The sequence below is a fragment of the Periplaneta americana genome, chromosome 2 (assembly GCF_040183065.1).
Source record: "Periplaneta americana isolate PAMFEO1 chromosome 2, P.americana_PAMFEO1_priV1, whole genome shotgun sequence".
Classification (NCBI taxonomy): domain Eukaryota; kingdom Metazoa; phylum Arthropoda; class Insecta; order Blattodea; family Blattidae; genus Periplaneta; species Periplaneta americana.
This window is the reverse complement of record NC_091118.1, coordinates 43393300-43413281: the sequence shown is the minus strand read 5'-3', so window position 1 is coordinate 43413281 and position 19982 is coordinate 43393300. Positions and strand designations below refer to the sequence as shown.

The window sequence follows — 19982 nt, the reverse complement described above, 5'->3', positions numbered from 1 at the left end:
AATTGAGTATCATGCATAGTATATAAATCATCATTCCTATGTATATTCATCTGGTGCAACTTGCAGTTTATGGGAACATGTTGTCTTGTAGTACTCGAACATATTTAAACTTGACATATGTAACAGACCTACTAAAATCAAGTCATCCATAATTAAATATTTAGACAGGACTGTAATGGACTTGAAATAATAATGGATGCGAGAACTAATGGGATTAATGTAAGCCTGAGGGATGACTTGTTAACACGGTGGAATTTATTTATTTATTTATTTATTTATTTATTTATTTATTTATTTATTTACTTATTGTTTCTTTGTTTGATTATTTATTTATTTACTCCTAATACAAAATATAAAAAAAGAGGATACAATAATATTAATAAGTTTGAGGACCGAATGAGCAGCGCTCATGTTCGGTCGCAGTTCGGATATATTATTAATATAAGAGGAATGTATAAATAAAAGAAAATAGGAACTAAAAGTAAAATTACAGTTACAATGAAATTACATAATATAATATTATCGTAGAGAAGAATAATATCGTACGTGAATCAAGAAGGACAATTTATGAAAAATATATATTCCGAAATTATAGAACATTAATATAATACAGGGTGATTAATTCATACACATAGACTATAATATTTATTTAATCAAACTTAATACATTAACACGTCTTTAATTTTCGTATATTTTAGTGGGTTACATTTTAGAAGTTCATTACATTTTTTATATTCTAGTGATATTTATCTTATTTTATCTGTTTTTGTTTTCATCATATTTCCCGATAATGGTATATATCTATAATATAATGACTTGAGATCATAATTTTCCTTGCTGTGTGTACGTAAAAATAGTGTTCATTATATAATTTGTACTTCACTATTTATTATTACTATTATTATTATTATTATTATTATTATTATTATTATTATTATTATTATTTCCCTATTATTATTATTATTATTATTATTATTATTATTATTTCATATTTTTATACTTCGTATGTCTCATTTATTTTGACTTACTTTTCACATTTTATTATGCCTTTTCCTTTCTATATGTTACATAATATTATGTATCATTTCTACTGACTTCTTGTTTACATTGTATTATGACTCTCTACTTCAGTTTGTGTGCATGCGCTTTGTAAATTTGTAGTCTTTTTTTGTATCGCAGTTTTACTTCTGGTTGAGTGTTGGAGAAGGCCCTATGGTCTTAACTCTGCCAGGTTACATAAACCATTATTATTATTATTATTATTATTATTATTATTATTATTACTACTACTACTACTACAAAGTGCGTTTGTAAATAGTATTGCTCTAAATAACTGTTTATAGATTTAAGAAAAGTGATACTTTTCTACACCTGAGAAACGATAATAGATTGTATTCCATCCTACATAATGTTTATGTTTGTCGTTCAAGCGAAGATTTATTTATTTTTTTCCTTGTTAGGTCTGTATTACGTATTACAACTCCATTCGACTGACAGGGTATGTGTACGAGGGCAGAGGATTACCTTGCCATTTGCTTTTGTAAACACTTCCGTCCTGTGTTCACATAACTTAAGATATAGCCTAATGTGCCTCAACTTCGAACTTTAGTTATAAAAGAACGGTGGTGGTGGTGGTGGTGGTGGTGGTGGTGGTGGTGGTGGTGGTGGTGGTGTAGCAGCAGCAGCAGCAGCGTAGAATTCAAGAAAACACAATTCAGTACATGTTAATGTGTAATGTTTCATTTAATTACAATATTGTTACATTAAAGACAAATTACTATTAAAACACTTTTCTAATTTGAGGTTATGAGAATCATCTATCCACTTAGAGAAGTCTCTTTGGCTTCACTTAACGACGATTTTAAGACGCAAAACGGATGAAGTCGGGAGATCCTGGAGCTAGAAGTGAACTATAAACTAATATGACACTTGTTCAGAAACAGCAAAAGTAGTCAACATTGATTCATCTCTCCATTTTAAAAGTTCAATGAATTGTACAGAAGACTACCATTACCTATTAACTACATTAGACTAGACACGTCTCCAGTTTGAATGACAACTGGCAGTACAGTCCAAAGTCTGTTATATTTGCCAGTGTGTCTATGATAAAATTGCATTGCTGTGAATTCCTGCAACATTTTCAGTAAATAATTGTAACACTTAACACACAGTGTCAGCCATTTTGATCACAACCAGTTTGAAACAATTGAACACATCACTGATGTACGAAAATTGGCTACATGTATTAATTTGTTATTCACGGCGGAAAAGTATTGTTGTAACTGATGTTCTTGAAATGTTTCAGTAGATGTCATTTCAGATGTTATATTCTTTGGGTGAGTAATGTTGGATGATGCAGACATCTCTAATCATCATGTAAGATATTAATAAACATCCAGAGAGAGTGAGTTTCATTTGTTATTTCCTGTTCCAGCAGGATCTGTTGTTAAATGTTCTGGTCGATTTCGGTGCAGCCCTGGGGACTAGCTTGGAGCCTGCAACAATAAAATCAAATTGCAGAGTTTAGTTCGTGTACATTGCGGTAAAATATTGGAATACTTATTCATATCCGTTCGTTATTAATGTTAAGTATGAATAAATGTCGTTTATAGAAGGTGTTCAGTTAATTCTTCCACAAACGTTGATGGTAAAGATAAAGAGGGATGCTTTGGACCACACGGGAAAAGCGACGTAAGTCACCTTTTCTGCGAAATTGATTATTGCGTTCATTGTGTTGTCCAGTGCCTAATTTATCGTTCCATAGCAACTACTTGTTGAAAATGAGGTTAGTCCCTTGTACAAAATTTATATTAAAAAACTGCACACGAAAAGAAAGAGGTAAGTCGTCTTAGAACATAAGAATTAGGTAAGTCAATGCAATGGTTTCTGTCATGACGTGTTATTGGTTATTACGACGTGCATATGTAACAATGAACTATTAGCACTGTTGGCAATCCTACTAAGAGAATCTGCGATACTTTTATAAAGCAGGTTTTCAAAATGGGCCTTTTTCAATTAGCCTACTTAAGAAGTAATTACAGTAGATGAATAAATTAAAATATTGAGAGAAAGAACACTAGTATCAATTTTATAAAATATTTATTTTAATTTTGGATATACTTAGTTACTTACTGGCTTTTAAGGAACCCGGAGGTTCATTGCCGCCCTCACATAAGCCCGCCATTGGTCCCTATCCTGAGCAAGATTAATCCAGTCTCTATCATCATATCCCACCTCCCTCAAATACATTTTAATATTATCCTCCCATCTACGTCTCGGCCTTCCCAAAGGTCTTTTTCCCTCCGGCCTCCCAACTAACACTATATATGCATTTCTGGATTCGCCCATACGTGCTACATGTCCTGCCCATCTCAAACGTCTGGATTTAATGTTCCTAATTATGTCAGGTGAAGAATACAATGCGTGCAGTTCTGTGTTGTGTAACTTTCTCCATTCTCCTGTAACTTCATCCCTCTTAGCCCCAAATATTTTCCTAAGCACCTTATTCTCAAACACCCTTAACCTATGTTCCTCTCTCAAAGTGAGAGTCCAAGTTTCACAACCATAAAGAACAACAGGTAATATAACTGTTTTATAAATTCTAACTTTCAGATTTTTCGACAGCAGATTGGATGATAAAAGCTTCTCAACCGAATAATAACAGGCATTTCCCATATTTATTCTGTGTTTAATTCCCTCCCGAATATCATTTATATTTGTTACTGTTGCTCCAAGATATTTGAACTTCTCCACCTCTTCAAAAGAGAAATTTCCAATTTTTATATTTCCTTTTCGTACAATATTCTGATCACGAGACATAATCATATGTTTCGTCTTTTCGGGATTTACTTCCAAACCTATCTCTTTACTTGCTTGCAGTAAAATTCCCGTGTTTTCCCTAATTGTTTGTGGATTTTCTCCTAACATATTCACGTCATCCGCATAGACAAGCAGCTGATGTAACCCGTTCAATTCCAAGCCCTCTCTGTTATCCTGGACTTTCCTAATGGCATACTCTAGAGCAAAGTTAAAAAGTAAAGGTGATAGTGCATCTCCTTGCTTTAGCCTGCAGTGAATTGGAAACGCATCTGACAGAAAATGACCTATACGAACTCTGCTGTAAGTTTCACTGAGACACATTTTAATTAATCGAACTAGTTTCTTGGGAATACCAAATTCAGTAAGAATATCATATAAAACTTCTCTCTTAACTGAGTCATATGCCTTTTTGAAATCCATGAATAACTGATGAACTGTACCCTTATACTCCCATTTTTTCTCCATTATCTGTCGAATATAAAATATCTGAACAATAGTTGATCTATTACGCCTAAAACCACACTGATGATCCCCAATAATTTCATCTACATATGGAGTTAATCTTCTTAAAAGAATATTGGACAAAATTTTGTACGACGTTAACAAAAGTGATATTCCTCGAAAGTTACTACAGTTAGTCTTGTCCCCCTTCTTAAAGATAGGTACGATTATGGACTCCTTCCATTGTTCTGGTACAATCTCCTTTTCCCAAATAGCAAGTACAATCTTATAAATTTCTTTAGATAATGCGCTTCCACCCTTTTGTATTAATTCTGCTGGAATTTGATCGATACCTGGAGACTTATAATTTTTCAGATTTTCTATCGCAATTTCGACTTCAGAAAGTGTGGGTTGGGGTATAAATGGCTCAGCAGTTTGTATTTCAATTTCGTCCCGATCATTTCTATCTGTCCTATGTATATTTAGGAGTTGTCCAAAATAGTTTTTCCATCTGTTAAGGATTGAATGAGCGTCTGCAAGCAAGTCACCATTCTCATCCTTGATCACGTTTACCCTTGCCTGATATCCATTCTTGAATTCTTTTATGCCCTGATATAAATCTCTAATGTTTTTATTTTTAGTATTTGTTTCTATCTCCTTCAGTTTTTCCTCCAAGTAATCTCTCTTTTTATTCCTAAGCGTACGATTTGCTTCCCGTCTTTTATTGAAATAATTATCTCTATTCGCCTCAACTGGATCCTGTAAGAATTTCAATTTTGCCTGTTTCCTTCTTTCTACTACCATGCAACAATCTTCATCAAACCACGGTTTCTTTTTCATAGTTTCATAATAACCTGTGCTCTGTTCAGCTGCAATTTTGATATTATCTCGAATATTTTCCCACATGCTATTAACATCTAACTTTTCCTCAACTTCGTCGGAACTTGCTAATACGTCAAACCTATTTGAAATTTCGACCTGATAATTTTGCTTAGTTTCCTCGTCCTTTAATTTCGGAATATTGAATCTTCTAATATTAACTTGTTGCTCTACTCGCTTGGCTACTGATAGTCTTTCTCTTAGTTCACCAATTACCAAATAATGGTCAGAATTATAGTCTGCCCCCCTGAAGGTACGAATGTCTACTATACAAGTATGTCTTCGTTTATCTATCAAGATTTGATCTATCTGGTTATGTGCCAATCCATCTGGAGAAGTCCAAGTATGTTTATGTATATCCTTATGGGGGAATGGATATACTGAAAATGTAATTAATATGTTTGAAGGAGATAATGTTGATACGTAATAAACCTTTCTTAAACTAATTTTGTGTAGGCTATACTGGTAATATTAGAAAATTTAATTAATGTTGCAGTTTATAGACAAGGAAACCAAGATTGTTAAAAACGAAAAATTGAAGGATATTGAGTTTAGTACTAAGGTATAATTAATAATTCTTTCTTTGAGCGCCTGTCCTGGTCGAGGTGGATTTGTTAGATTAAATTAGACTGTGTTCTGGAAACCATTCGCAGTAATGAGGGCTTCTATGCCCAGGTCATCGATGATTTTGCTGCTAAAGAGAGGAGAATTGCTTTAGTCTTCAAATATATTTAGGCAACTTGGCTGCTATCAGTTTTGTACTATACATATAAAAATTTGTATTATTTCTTCCATCACATAAAATTGCACTGCACGCCACTGGATGCAAGAAATCCCAAATTCTTGTATAATATGCCATGCCAGAATTTTTAAGATTCCGTAGAATGAATTAAAGTTATTTCCTACTTTTGAGAAACCCTAAATATGTGCATATTTTGTACGTTGGTGCATATTTCGATGTTAAAGAGTTATATTTCTTGCACATACTAGGGCATTCGAAAATAATGGCAACATAGTTACTGTTTCACACTAAATTTATTCAGATTACATTTGACATTACATCACAGTCTAGTATATACAGTCGCGAAGCTCAATACGTAGTAAATATGCAATCATTAGGTAGTTGCTCACCACTAGGATCGCTAATATCGCCTCATTACAGGCAATGCAAAATAGTACCGTCACAGTCTATTGTTTCTAGCACCCTCAAAACTCAAGCTTCGTGACTGTATATAGTAGACTGTGATTACATACTTCAAATATAGTCTCCTGCCATGTCAACAGTACTGTACGTTGCCAAATTCTTGGAAGACAACGGACTCCATCTGCAGCAGAATTTCTGGATATCTCTCACACTGATCAATCTAAAGCTCTTCGGATGTCAACTCTTGATTGAAAGCAAATGCCTCGCTTCCACCCTGTTCAGTATGGTAGGATTTCTCTCCCACACACTTCTTGTAATGCCCTAAAGCAATGAGTTGCATGTTTTTCTCTTTCAACTTGGATTTTTATGAAGCACCTTTGTTCGTACCTTTAGGGCTGTATTGTTTACTACAAATCAGAAACAGCCACTGTATTTACAAAATATGTCTACTTCGAGACTTTCAATATTGCAAATCTATGAAACAGTCGCTACTCTATAATGTAGTACAAGATTTCAATGATCGCCGCTAGAAGCACTGATTTACAGCATTATTGCCATTACTTATCGAATGCCATAGTATTTGTAATTTTTAAAAACGAATGTTGCCTTCTACGGTGTATGGATTTTTAAAGCATTTTGTGGGCAAAGAATGGATGTGAAGGAGGGTTAATCGTGCTGTTAAATGATTCAATCCCTGTTATGGTGAAAGGTGCTGGTATCCCTAATGACTTAAGGCTGGTTCACAATAAACCGGAAACGAGAATCGGAACGAAAACGAAAACTGTAGAATTGTTAAAATGTGTTCATTTAAATGTGAGCATTCACAATTAACGAAACGCTTGCCGGAACCCGAGATCGGGAACGGAGAGTTGGTTAAGACTGGTTCACAGTAAAACGGGAACGGAAACGACAACGAGAACGGAAATGTTAAAATAAATGTATTTAAATGTGAGCATTCACAATAGATAATTGAGAATGCCCACATTTAAATGCATTTATTTTAACAATATTTCAGTTCTCGTTCTCGTTGTCGTTTCAGTTTCCGGTTTATTGTGAATCATCCTTTAAGTTTCAACTTTGGCGTTCACGTTTCCGATCACAGCTCACTAGATTCATTCTATTGCCATCTAAAAGCTATTTTGTCGTCGTATATTTTGTAGCAAGAAGACAGTGACATAACCTATGCATTATTTTGTTCTGGGCTGTGCATCATGGAGCAAGTTTTATTTGATGAGATTCTAACATTGAGTGTTGAAGAAAAACCTCACGTTTACGATAAGCGGCGCGCCTCGTATAAAGATGAGAAAATGAAGGACAATACGTGACTTTCAATAGTTGCATCTTTGAATACCTATCGTAAGTGAATCATGTTTTATTACTGTATTGTTGTATTACACACTACATATTCATGCTTCAATTCAATAACTACTGTTGTGTTCTGTTACAAATGTTTCTTCTCTAATTATTTTACGTTATGGTAGACTTAAAATAGGTTGTGATAATAAAGATGCATGGGCATATCTATAGTACCGTACCTAATGAAATGTTTCAGTTGAAATTTCGAAGTTGGTTAACCTGTGTTTATGTTGGCTGCCTTGTACTCATGAGAGAACGCCATTGGTCAATTATACACAAATAACATCAGAATGCGTAATATCGACTTTACATATAGTTATTGACATGCATATCGATATGCACAGTCGTCTACGTTCTCGGTTTATTGTGAATAAAACATTTTCATATTCACGTCCTCTGTTTCTCGTTTTCATTCTGGTTCACAATAAATCGGGAATGGAAACAACGAGAACGGAAATATTGCTAAAATAAATGTATTTAAATGTGAGCATTCACAATTAACTATTGTGAATGTTTACATTTATATAGATTTATTTAAATATTATTTCCGTTTTCGTTCTCGTTCTCGTTTCCGTTCCCGATTTATTGTGAACCAGCCTTTATGCAGCATGTTGGCTCCAAGGAGACTCGTTGAAAGGAAACTGCTATAGAAATGGATGGATATACTGTATATGAATCATTGTTTCTGTTTTCAGCAGTAAGAATGTTTTCCTAGTCAGATGTTATCTGGCTATGTCAACTGACCTGCATATGCTGGCACTTGGGCCCTGTGAACCCTGGCGGGCAGTAGCATACGGCCCTGTCTCCCAGCACCATGCAGCGTCCTCCATTCTCGCACATCTCGTCCTGGCATTTAGCACGTTCACAGAACTCTCCTGCACAGACAAATCACACCATCTACATGTCCAGTTTCTCAAGATTTAGACATGGAGTGAAAGTCTTGCAAGTAAGTGAAGAATCGTTCTCAATCGTTAGCATGCACGAGGAAGGTTATATGTTATTGAGATCGGACCCAACCAAGACAGATGGAAGTCGTTGGTACAAAGTCCTTTAAAAGAGCGCAAATATTTCATTTGTCATCGCTATCATCCTCCAGTAATTTCATCTATCATCCCTAAATAATTAATCTTTGTTTAATTTCTATTTCAGTAAACTAGTCCGTTCTTTATATCTATTAAATTGAGAAAAATTCGTTCAGGCACCGGGAATCGAACCCAGGACCTCTCAGCTCTGTGCGCCGAGCGCCCTTTCCAACTGAGTTATGCTGGGATATGATCCATGGCGCCGGCCGAACTCTTCTCATTCATATCATCAATAGCCTACTACCTGCATTTTTAAGATATACAAGTCACGTATGCAGGAGCGCATATTTAAATGACTCTCTGGCCATTTTCGACAATAGTTTATAAAAACTGTTAACGTTTGACATGTACATATATAGTATATCTAGTGCTGTCATGGAGGCCATATGAGGCCATACATTGTATGGGAACCTACAATTTTTTTAATTAATTTATTTATTTATTCTGGTGTAGTTAAGGCCATCAGGCCTTCTCTTCCACAACACCAGGAATACAAATACAATAATAGAAATAAACAGAAAAAAAATACACTATATACGAAGTAAAGCTACACAAGAAATAAAGAGAGAGAGAGAAAAACACTATAAACAAAGTAAAGCCACACAAAAATATACACAGGTTGCAGTCACACAAACTTTAAATGAGTGATTAAGTATCATAATTAATTGTATCCTAACTAATTAACTAACATAAACAAGAAACTTGCAATTTTAATCCAAATTAAAAAAGAAAAAGAAAAAAAAAACACAAATCAATACTTCTAGCAATACCTAAAAAACATTAACTAAGACAAAATTTTCCAATTTAATTTTGAATTGTGATAAAGTCCGGCAGTCCCTGACGTCATTAAGTAACGAATTCCAGAGGTGAGGTATTTCTACAGTAGATGAGTATAAAGACGTTCTATGATGAGGGATAGAAAGAAGTGCTTGATGTCTGTTAATCGTATGGGGAAAAGAAAATTTTGTCTGTATGGAACCACACGGCACATGGGTGCCTAAGTTTTGTACGTGGAGATCTGCACAGTTCTTAGATCATCTCTTGCTGTTCCTAATGTATTTTGTTTGATATTCATGAACAAAATTGTCCACCTCTGTAGCACTGGAATCCAGAATTACATAAAATAATGGTTGGAAAAACAAGAAGTGCTGCAAATACACACTCCAAGATTCACCGAGACAAGTGTGCATCTACGGTGGAGCTACAGGGTGTATTCTTTAAATCAAACTTGTTGTACAATTAAAATGTAAAGCAAAACAATTTCTTTGCTTCTTCTTTAATATTAAAAAAATCATTAAATAACAGTCAGAGATAGAGAGAGGAGATTAAAATATATCTGAAAGGAGGAAACAAGGGGTGGGGTGTATGGCCAAGAAAATATTTACCATGACAGCACTGAGTATATTCATATATGAGGTCTCGCTATCCTCAGTGAATACATTGACTGCAAGGGTTACCTGGTTAAGGTTTTTTTCCGGGGTTTTCCCTCAACCCAATATGAGCAAATGCTGGGTAGCTTTCGGTGCTGGACCCCGGACTCATTTCACCGGCATTATCACCTTCATTTCATTCAGACGTTAAATAACCTAAGTTGATAAAGCGTCGTAAAATAACCTACTAAAATAAAAAAAATTGACTACAAATAGCCATACTGTAGATATATCTATTAAATTGAGAAAAATTCGTTCAATAGATATATCTACAGTGTAGCTACTTGTAGTCAAAATATTCAATGAGGACGACGAGACCTTGTATATGAATATATATGTATATAGTCCTTTCTTTGTTGGTAGGTACCTACTATTTTAGATCCTATTGTAATTTAGGTATTCCTTGGAATCTACGTAGTTTTTCCGTTTCCAGCATATACTGATTCATTACTGGTAATAGCACTTCTCCCTACTCATGTATTATTTCCCTTCAACAGGGACAGCGCCTTCTAGAACCATTTGAACGTCATTCTGCGCAATGCTGTTATACCAGCTCTAAAATGTTTCATGCTTTCTATATCAAATTCAAGTCTTTGTACTTAAGTTCTTGTTCCAGGGAACGCCTCAATTGTAATCGTAAATTTAATATTTGTAATTATACAGAATTAACAATTGAATTGATCAGTAGAAAAAGGGTTCATCTACACATTTTTCTGAAAATGATTTTATTACATTAAAATACAGTTCATATGAGACGCACACATTGACCAAAAGAGAGGCCCACTAAGTCGATTCCAAGCCTTTTACAGTTTGAAGAAAGGTGTGCTGATGCATAGAAAATAATATGTACTGCTTTCAGTTTTTTCTCTCTCCTGAACATATTTACTTTTGTAGACGGATTCTTTTTCTACTGACCTATTAATTTGTGTACAAAGCACGAGGTTTTACTTTTCGGCTCCAAATACTTTCCACAGAGAACCTACAGGGTGGCTATAAAATCTGGACCTGTGCATTGGACATGTTTCCTGGACGTTGGATTGGGAGAAGGAACTCTGTGGAATGGGCTGCATTGTCACCCGACCTCAACTCCATTGACTTTGCTGTAAAAATGAGGGATCTGGATCATTTCCGGGAAAGAAGAACCACTGCAATGGCTGATGTGGACACTCACATATTGAAGAAAATTCAAGGAAACATGGTAAAACGTTTGAGGAATTGTGTTGAAAATGGTGGGAACATGTGGAATACGTTCTATAGTAGAGAAATGCGCTATTCATTTCTCCTATGGTTTCAAACTTTATAGCCACGCTGTAGCTAGAACTATTCACCTGTTGTAGGCCTGCATAATAATGAATAGATGTATCACAACCATAATGGCAGGTGCTGTTGAGACAAGTAATAATTTAATTACCAGTACTTAATATTACTCGAGAGATCCAGGTGCAAATTTCTGGACGGTGGGTGTTTGGGAGCTTAGACCGCACAAGCAATGAAACATTTTTAGTGCCAGTGGAGACAGGTTATTGTTAAAAGAGGTCGTATTTCGACATAATTAACATTTATGTTATACATTTAAATGGTGGTACTTTCGCTCGTGCTATCTGATATGGACAGTATGGCGGTGGTAAATCTATTTATTATTACGTACAACAGGTGAATAGTTCTAGGTTACTTTGTGGAATGTATTGAGTACCGGAAAATAAAACCACATGCTTAGTGCTGAATACTTTAGTATTCGTAGTACGCAATCATTGTTAAAGAAAAATGGTGCCAACTTTGGCCTTGTTTTTCTGTAGAATTATCTTAGTATTATCCTAGATCATATATATAACAGATTGCTCATCCTTATGTTAAAATCGGTAGCACTTTGAAGAGAGCAACCGCCAGGATCGCCACCCGTCCGCCATAAACGAACACGAGATGGCAGTACAGTCGATAATGCAATTCAAATGGGAGTTATGACGTGACTCCTTATGTAACAACTAGATGGCAGCATAGTAAACCTGACAAAAGTTTTTACCGTCAAAGCCTATAAGGCTTAGCAATCTGGGTATATATGATCTAGGGTATTATTTATAGTCGAATTGTAATTTTAATTGTATTCATAATTTTGTAGTTGCAATTCCTTGGTGAAAGGAAAGAGAAGGCTTCATGGCCTTAATCACTAGAAGGTTAAATAAATAAATATATAAAAGTAAATAAATAAATAAGTAAACACGTAAATAAATAAAAAATAAATAAACAAGTAAAGAAGCAAATAAATTGGCCTAAATAAATAAGTAAACAAGTAAATAAAGAAGTAAATAAGCAAGTAAATAGGTAAATAAATATATAAATAAAAGTAAATAAGTACAGAAGTAAATAGATAAATAAATCAATTAATTAATGGATGGATAAATAAATAAATAAATGGATAAATAAGTAAATGAATGGATAAATAAATAAATGAATGGATAAGTAAATAAATGGATGGATAAATAAATAAATGGATGGATAAATAAATAAATGGATGAATAAATAAATAAATACATAAATAAACAGGTAAAGAAATAAATATTTATTTACTTACCAACAATATGTTACTTGGTCAACATAGATATGGTGACGAAAAAGTAACTAATATTTCAGAAAAATAACGATGGCTATTGTGACAAAGTAATTTCTTGGAAACGTCTTATGACACTTATTGAAGTATTGCATTTCTCTTCCGCAACCTCCCCTTGTAAGAATTTCACGTTTCAAACATAGACAAATCTGTGCTATGAGAATAACTGAGTGTATTGTGTGTACCTTCTCTGTCAGGGGGACAGATGCAGAGCATGGGTCTGCTGGGATGGGGACCGTTTAGACAGGTACCTCCTCCCTGGCAAGGATTGGCCCAGCACGGGACGGGACTCTCTTCCTGTGGTGTCTCAGAGGATGGCGATACTCGGCATCTGCCAGAACCAGCAATGGTAAGCTTCCGGCTTCAGCTGTAACATGTAAAATATTGTAATGGGACAGTCAAATCAATAATTTAGGACTAACATAACCTGGTGGCAATGAGGCAATATCAGTGATAATTACGATGATAGTAGGATTGGTGGTGATATAGTGTAGTGGTATTGTGATGACACTCATGGTGATAGTGTTGGTGCTGTAGGGAGCAGCCAGCAATAGTGGTAGTGGTGATAATTTTGGTTGTGGTGGTGGCGTCGGCGGCAGCGGCAGCAAGGCAGTTTGGCGTAGTGATAATGGTGATAGCATTGATAGTGTGATGATGAGGATGACTATTGCGAAGATGGTGATGGAAGAATAGCCAATGAAGTATACTAGACATGATGCAAAACCAACATCAGAAATCCTTATACTGACTGATTGAAAATCGTGTAATTATTGTTCACATTGAAATGCATGTTGTGTGTTTGGTAAAATAGTTGCTTTAAGTAAGAGAGCTTCTGCATACACATCATTTTGAAGAAATACTTTAATTAAGCCTATATTACACTATACAATTTCTGTGTCATAGAAGTTAGAAAAATATGTATATAAAAATCTTTTACAATGTAATATGTTGTTGTTTTCTAATGCCAGGCGTTTGAGAATAAAGTCATTTGACCTCTTGCACTCCAATATTTTTCAAGGATATTATCATGGTCAGCCACTGAAGCACAGATTTTGAGGTGTTCCGAATCCATTTCTTGGTTTGAGTTGCACAATGGCAGTTAGGGGACTGATCCAATTCTATGCAGGTGTTTGGCCAAACAGTCATGGCCTGTTGCCAATCTAAATGCAGCTACAGACGATTTTCGTGGTAAATCGGGAATTAACTGTGGATTATGATGCAGAGAGTTCCATTTTTTCCCTTGTGATTGTGTTATCAAATTTTGTTTGTTGAAGTCTAAGTATGTAGATTTAATAAATCTTTTCACAGAGTAATACGTAGATTTAGTAACAGGTCTGTAAGTAGCAGTGCTGCCCTTCTTTGCTAATGCATCCGCATTCTCGTTTCCCAGGATTCCACAATGGGATGGTATCCATTGGAATACAATTATTTTATTGAGTGATATTAATTGAGAGAGCATTTTAGTTATTTCTGCTGTTTGAGATGAAGGTGTGTGTTTAGAGACTATTGATAGAATAGCTGCTTTGGAGTCTGACAATATAACTGCATTATTAAATTTATTGATGTGGCATAGAAGATTCCTGATGTAATATAGCATCTTTGATCACATCTAGCTGTGACATAGTTCTGTGATAAGTTATGGTCATCTTCATACCTTTGATAAAATCTGTGACTAAGAAGAAAGTATTGTATTGTACTCGCCAAACTTAGACCACCCCAGCTCAGAGGAAAGAAGTCAAAGAAATCACTTCAACATGCTCTCGACGTTTATGTTATGCAGCTGGCTGCGTCCGATAACTGAATTGCTTTATAACAGCGTTGCCAAACATAGATGGCCTCAGCCAGAGTAGAGAGGGCAGCTTATTTTGCCGCAAGAGATAATTACAAACTTCTCTGTTAAAAAAAAAAAACATTGTAATTGCCTCAGCCCAGAGGCTGGGTTAATTCAGAGCAGTGGCGGCTCCTGCATATTTCTTAAGAGGAGGAAAGAAATTAACAGCACTAAATGACACCTTCTTGAATGAAACATGCTACAAATTAGTCTACATGCATACATGTAAGACCAGGTAGTGCTGGGGTTGGCCTTCCCTTCTGTATAGTAATAATCTGTTCTTGTAAACTGAGTTTCCTAAACTGTCCAAAATATATTTGATTTCACTTCCATTCATTGTTGAATAATTGCGCAAATTAACAATTACAAGGAAATTCACAACCTCGTAGCATTTTTCGAGCACACTACAGCATCACATGTGTTGGAAGAGACTAGCTACTAACTCGTAACCGGAACCGTTTTACAGAAATGGAAATGGGAATGGGAAATAATCTGAGGAAAGCGAGAACACTGCTCCCACCCACGTGGTCTGTGTTGCCACATGTACATTTTACAAGTTTAGTATCACATACTTTTGAAGAATGTCAGTTCTTGTAAAGTCATACTATCATTATTGTTCAAAGCTGCCAGTGGCCGATTAATTTTTTATGATAAAAATGATGTAGTTTGGAGTACCTACTTTCAGTTTCAAATATATTTGTACAAAACTGACAACTTGGCTGTTGCCCTGTCTAGTAAACAATGAATAGAAGTGAATTTCAGGGGCCAACTACATAAAACTACTTCCTCTTTGTTTTACATAAACCAGACTTTAACTTTCAAATATCCACGAAAGTTTCAAACCATGAATAGTAGCCTATATAAAGTGCAATGAATAATATTTTTGATTTATAATTTAAAAAAAAAAGTTTACATGGTGTCTTTCATAGCGTTGCATTAAAACTGTTTTTGTTGTGTCTCCTCCTATATGTGTTATAGTCCGGTTGAATGCAACATTGTTAGGTGGCAGCGGTAGCGAGCTTGCTGCACGACCAGTCGGTTTCTATTTCCCGCCCATAACTGATACAGAGAGGATCTCCTCCCTCTCCATTTACTTGCTTGAAAACTCTGCTTCTTTCTCTGGCCGCTAGTGCGCTGTTGTCTATGTGTGTTAACTGCAGTAGAGGAGGAATGGAGTGCCTTTCCTCTACACAGACAATCTCGCATCTTTATCACAGTTTTCTACAGCACATGAGCGCGCGTCGTTTAAAACCCGAATAACCGAGTTTTTCTTATAGCTGTGAACTTAAAAATTATCGAATCTTCCTCGAATTTCAAGGCACATATTTTATTTGGTATTTACTTTCAAAAGAAGAAAATGTTGTTGTGGTTGTTGTTGTTGTTTTCTAATGCCAGGCGTTTGACAATAAAGTCATTTGACCTCTTGCACTCCAATATTTTTCAAAGATATTATCATGACCAGCCAGTAAAGCACAGATTTTGAGGTGTTCCGAATCCATTTCTTGGTTTGAGTTGCACAATGGGCAGTTAGGGGACTGATATATTCCAATTCTATGCAGGAAAGAAGAAAATGTGAGGAGGACGTTCCTCCCTTCCCTCCCCTGAGGAACCGCCACTGATTCAGAGTCATAATGTGACAATGCTGCATAACTAACAGGCATGCACCGTATGATTTATTATGTTTTGGGTAAGGCATGAGTCAGCAGAGTGGTGTGAGTGAGGTGGTCTAATCTTGGCGAGAATATTACACATGGTCTGTGAAAACCACAAAACTTTTAATATCATATTATGAGTCACATGAAATGTTTCACACTTATGTTCTCTCAATAGAGTTTGATGGATTCCTTTTGTATATTTTCTCTAATCCAAATAAATTTTTCTTTAATTTATTCTTTAGTATTAATGCAATAACCATTACTCCACTTACAGTTGCAACATGCATAGAACTGTCTTGGATTGATTTATTAGAACTGTGATGAAAGATATGATAAAAGATTTGACATAATGTAATATACTCAAAATCTGATATTGAATCATATATGTTTGATAAAAATTTTTATCATATTCTGTGACACAGATAGTAACAGTATATTCCTATTACAAAAAAGAGTAATTCGAATAATAATAGGTGCGAAATCTAGGGAACCTTGTAGGACTATTTTCAGAAAAATACAAATAATGGCCATGACTTGTCAGTATATCTTTTCATTAATAATCTTCCTCTTATATAATCGTGAAAACTTTGTAACTAATTCACAGTTCATAGAATAAATACACGTCAAAAATGACTTTCATACTCCATCGGCAAGTCTATCGTGCTATCAAAAAGGAGTGCGTTATATGGAAGTTAAAGTTTTTAATAGCCTCCCTATCGATATAAAAAATGAAGCTCAAAACATAAGATTATTTAGGGCCAAATTAAACAAGTACCTAATTTCTCACGCCTTCTATTCTGTAGGTGAATTCATGACAGTCAATAACGCTTCATGAAATTGATACTAAAACTTTGTGTTGTACTAGTAGACTATATTGTAAATCTCTTCTGTATATATTTCATCTAGACTGTGACTATAAATTAAGACTTTATAAAGTATTAAGTTTTTTGACTTGTTTCACATTCTAGCTGTGAAGCAATGTATGAATACCATGGAATGTTAATAACTACAATACAATACAGTAGTGTAATATGGGCCTTACAAAGCCATTTCAAACTTAGATTGAAATAGGCCTAATTTTCAATTCCTGTAACTGCTCAAAAGGCGAAGTAATTATTTTGTCATGGATCCGTATGATGTATAATTTCGAATATGCACTCTTTTATCTTTCTCCGATTGATTATGTTTAATTTATTAAGCCTATTAACTTCTACAGTTATTCTATGTATTTGATGTATTAATAAGCAATACATAGTTTCCCGGTACTGTAAATAAATGTAACTCTTGACACAACACAGAAATGTACGTAATTTGGGAAGGTCACTCACACTGACAACTTGGATCTGTGGTGCTGTTCCAGGAGTGTGATCGACATCTTATCACCGATAGGTGCAACTGTGACTGTGGAACGAAGTACCCAGGATCACAGTCGTAGCGGCAGATGGTTCCCTCTTCCAACAAGTCTCTGCTGCTTACGACTTCAGTACCTTCTCCACTACCAGGTGTTTCACAGCTCAGGCGGCCATGTTCCGGACTCATGGGTAGTGGACATCCCTTCACAGCTGCCAACACATCGTCACATTTGTCTGTACTTAGTACTGAGTAATTTATTTATGAAGCAATTTTCTTTTTGGTAGAATATATTCATAAACTTCTGTATGAACCAGTCTGACATAGAAGAAATACCGATAATGTTATTAATTTCAGGGTGTTATTCTTTGAGATATTTGAAACAAAAAAGGTAAATTTACTTTTGCTCGTTTTTGCTTCTTTTTCGAGAAAAAAATTGTTTTACTATATGAAACATTTCATAATATCTTTTGGGCAAGCCATTGATTTAATTTCTGATATGCTCAGTCAATTTAAAAGAGCAATGTTTTGTGATAATGAATGATTGAAAGAATTTTAGTTTTGTCCTAAATGTGCAGAAATTTGATCCAAACAAAAATGTTACATCGTAAAATTCCTTTACAAAGCGAAAAGTTACATTTGTTCCGACCAATTTTCTGCACATTTAAAGGACAAAACTAAAACCTTTTCAATATTTTATTATCATAATACACTGGTGTCTTAAATTACTGATCATTCATTCATTCATTCATAGTGTTCTGCCCAAGGGCAGGTCTTTTACTGCAAACCCAGCATTCTTCAGTCTTTTCTGTTTTCTGCCTTCCTCTTTGTCTCATATGATCCATGTACCTTAATGTCGTCTATCATCTGATATCTTCTTCTGGCACGGACTCTTCTCCCATTCACCATTTCCTCCAGTGCATCTTTCAGAAGGCAGTTTCTTCTCAACCAGTGACCCAGACAATTCCTTTTCCTTTCTCTGATCAGTTTTAGCATCATTCTTTCTTCATCCACTCTTTCCAACACAACTTCATTGTGGAAAGACTCATCATGCCATGTTTGCAATTTTTCCTGGGAAAGGTAAATGGCTTTCCCAAAACACTCTATGAAATGTTTCATATGATAATTTTTATCTTGAAAAGGAAGCAAAAACAAGAAAAATTGCATTAAAGTTTTTGTTTGAAATATTTGAAAGAATAACCCTCTGAAATTAATGACATTACTTAGGATTTACTCTATATATTACCTCTGATTTGAGGTTCTGGTTGATAGGTAAGCCTACCTCTATTATCTAAGGTGACGATATGTGTTAGAAGAAGAACAATATATTGCTTGTGCAACTTAAGGGGAGGCAGAGGTGAAATTTTCAACAAAACTGAAGAAAATTTGGTTTTTTCCATTTTTATTATCTTTATGCACTATATTTTCATATTCCGATGTTAGTTTTTGATTTTGTTCCCTTTAAAGTATGAAATTAAAACCAAGATCACTGTATTACTACATTATTCCCATAATAAACTAATACTTATCATTATTTATATACCTTCTCTGAACATATAAATAAAAAGAAATATTGCAAATTTCTTACAATATGGTGCATGGAGCATTTTCTATCAAACGATATAAAGTTTTATAAAATTATTAATATTTACAGAACTATTGTACTTAGAAAGTTGAAACTTGGTATGTCCATTACTAATAACATACTTAGTATCCATGATCAATTTCAAACAAATCGGATAAATTTTGTGGATTTTGAAATATTCACCTCTGCCTCCCCTTAAGTCTGATTAGTGAAATGTGCTATTATTCAGTGATGTATTAATGGAGGGGGAAAGGAACTGGTAACCCTATCCCATTATCTCCTGGATTAGTTTCCTCATCAATGATGCCTTATTGGTGTCACTTATGAAGTTTAAATCATCCTGTCTTCGGACAGTTGACTAAACAAGTAATTAGTCATTAGGATATTCTATAAACCTGAAGATGTCGAATATGAAGCAGAAACTAGTTAACTAGGGTAAAATACCATATTAGTTTAACTTCACACAGAAAAGTTGTTTATATAACAAATTTTATCAAATCATTAGTGATAAAAGTGTGTAATTAGAATATATAGTGAAATTTTGAAGATGTAATCTGTTTTATATTAATTTAAAGACTGCATGCATGTTACATTGAAGTAATTTCAAGTTATCAACATTATTTATACCGTACCCACACAGCGAGGCATGGGATTCGTCCATTTCATTTTGTCCCCACATTCAGTGACATCATGACCCACAAGTTGGTGTCCTGGACTGCAGGTCAGCTGACATCGAGAACCCCAGGCATTGTTGAGAGTACACCTTAAGGTGCGTACACACATAGCAAACGAACAACGAACGAAC

At 34.9% G+C, this 19982-nt stretch overlaps 1 protein-coding gene across 1 annotated transcript; it reads right to left on the bottom strand.

The window, feature by feature from the left end:
- Positions 1-1718: 1718 nt before the first annotated feature.
- Positions 1719-19975, bottom strand: LOC138692985 (sushi domain-containing protein 4-like). The gene is made up of 5 exons (XM_069816455.1): positions 19810-19975; positions 17571-17804; positions 12942-13123; positions 8384-8514; positions 1719-2495 (listed from the first exon to the last, which is right to left on the bottom strand). The coding sequence occupies exons 1-3, from the start codon at positions 19958-19960 to the stop codon at positions 12996-12998; spliced, it is 513 nt and encodes a 170-aa protein (XP_069672556.1). The 5' UTR covers positions 19961-19975; the 3' UTR covers positions 1719-2495; positions 8384-8514; positions 12942-12995.
- Positions 19976-19982: the final 7 nt, after the last annotated feature.

Excerpts from the sequence above, each read along its gene's own strand:
- LOC138692985 (XM_069816455.1), bottom strand. The coding sequence starts at position 19,960 with ATGTGTGTACGCACCTTAAGGTGTACTCTCAACAATGCCTGGGGTTCT. Across the intron at positions 17,805-19,809 it reads TCCCATGCCTCGCTGTGTGG|CTGTGAAGGGATGTCCACTA; the intron begins GTACGGTATAAA and ends ATGTGTTGGCAG. Across the intron at positions 13,124-17,570 it reads CACAGATCCAAGTTGTCAGT|CTGAAGCCGGAAGCTTACCA; the intron begins GTGAGTGACCTT and ends TACATGTTACAG.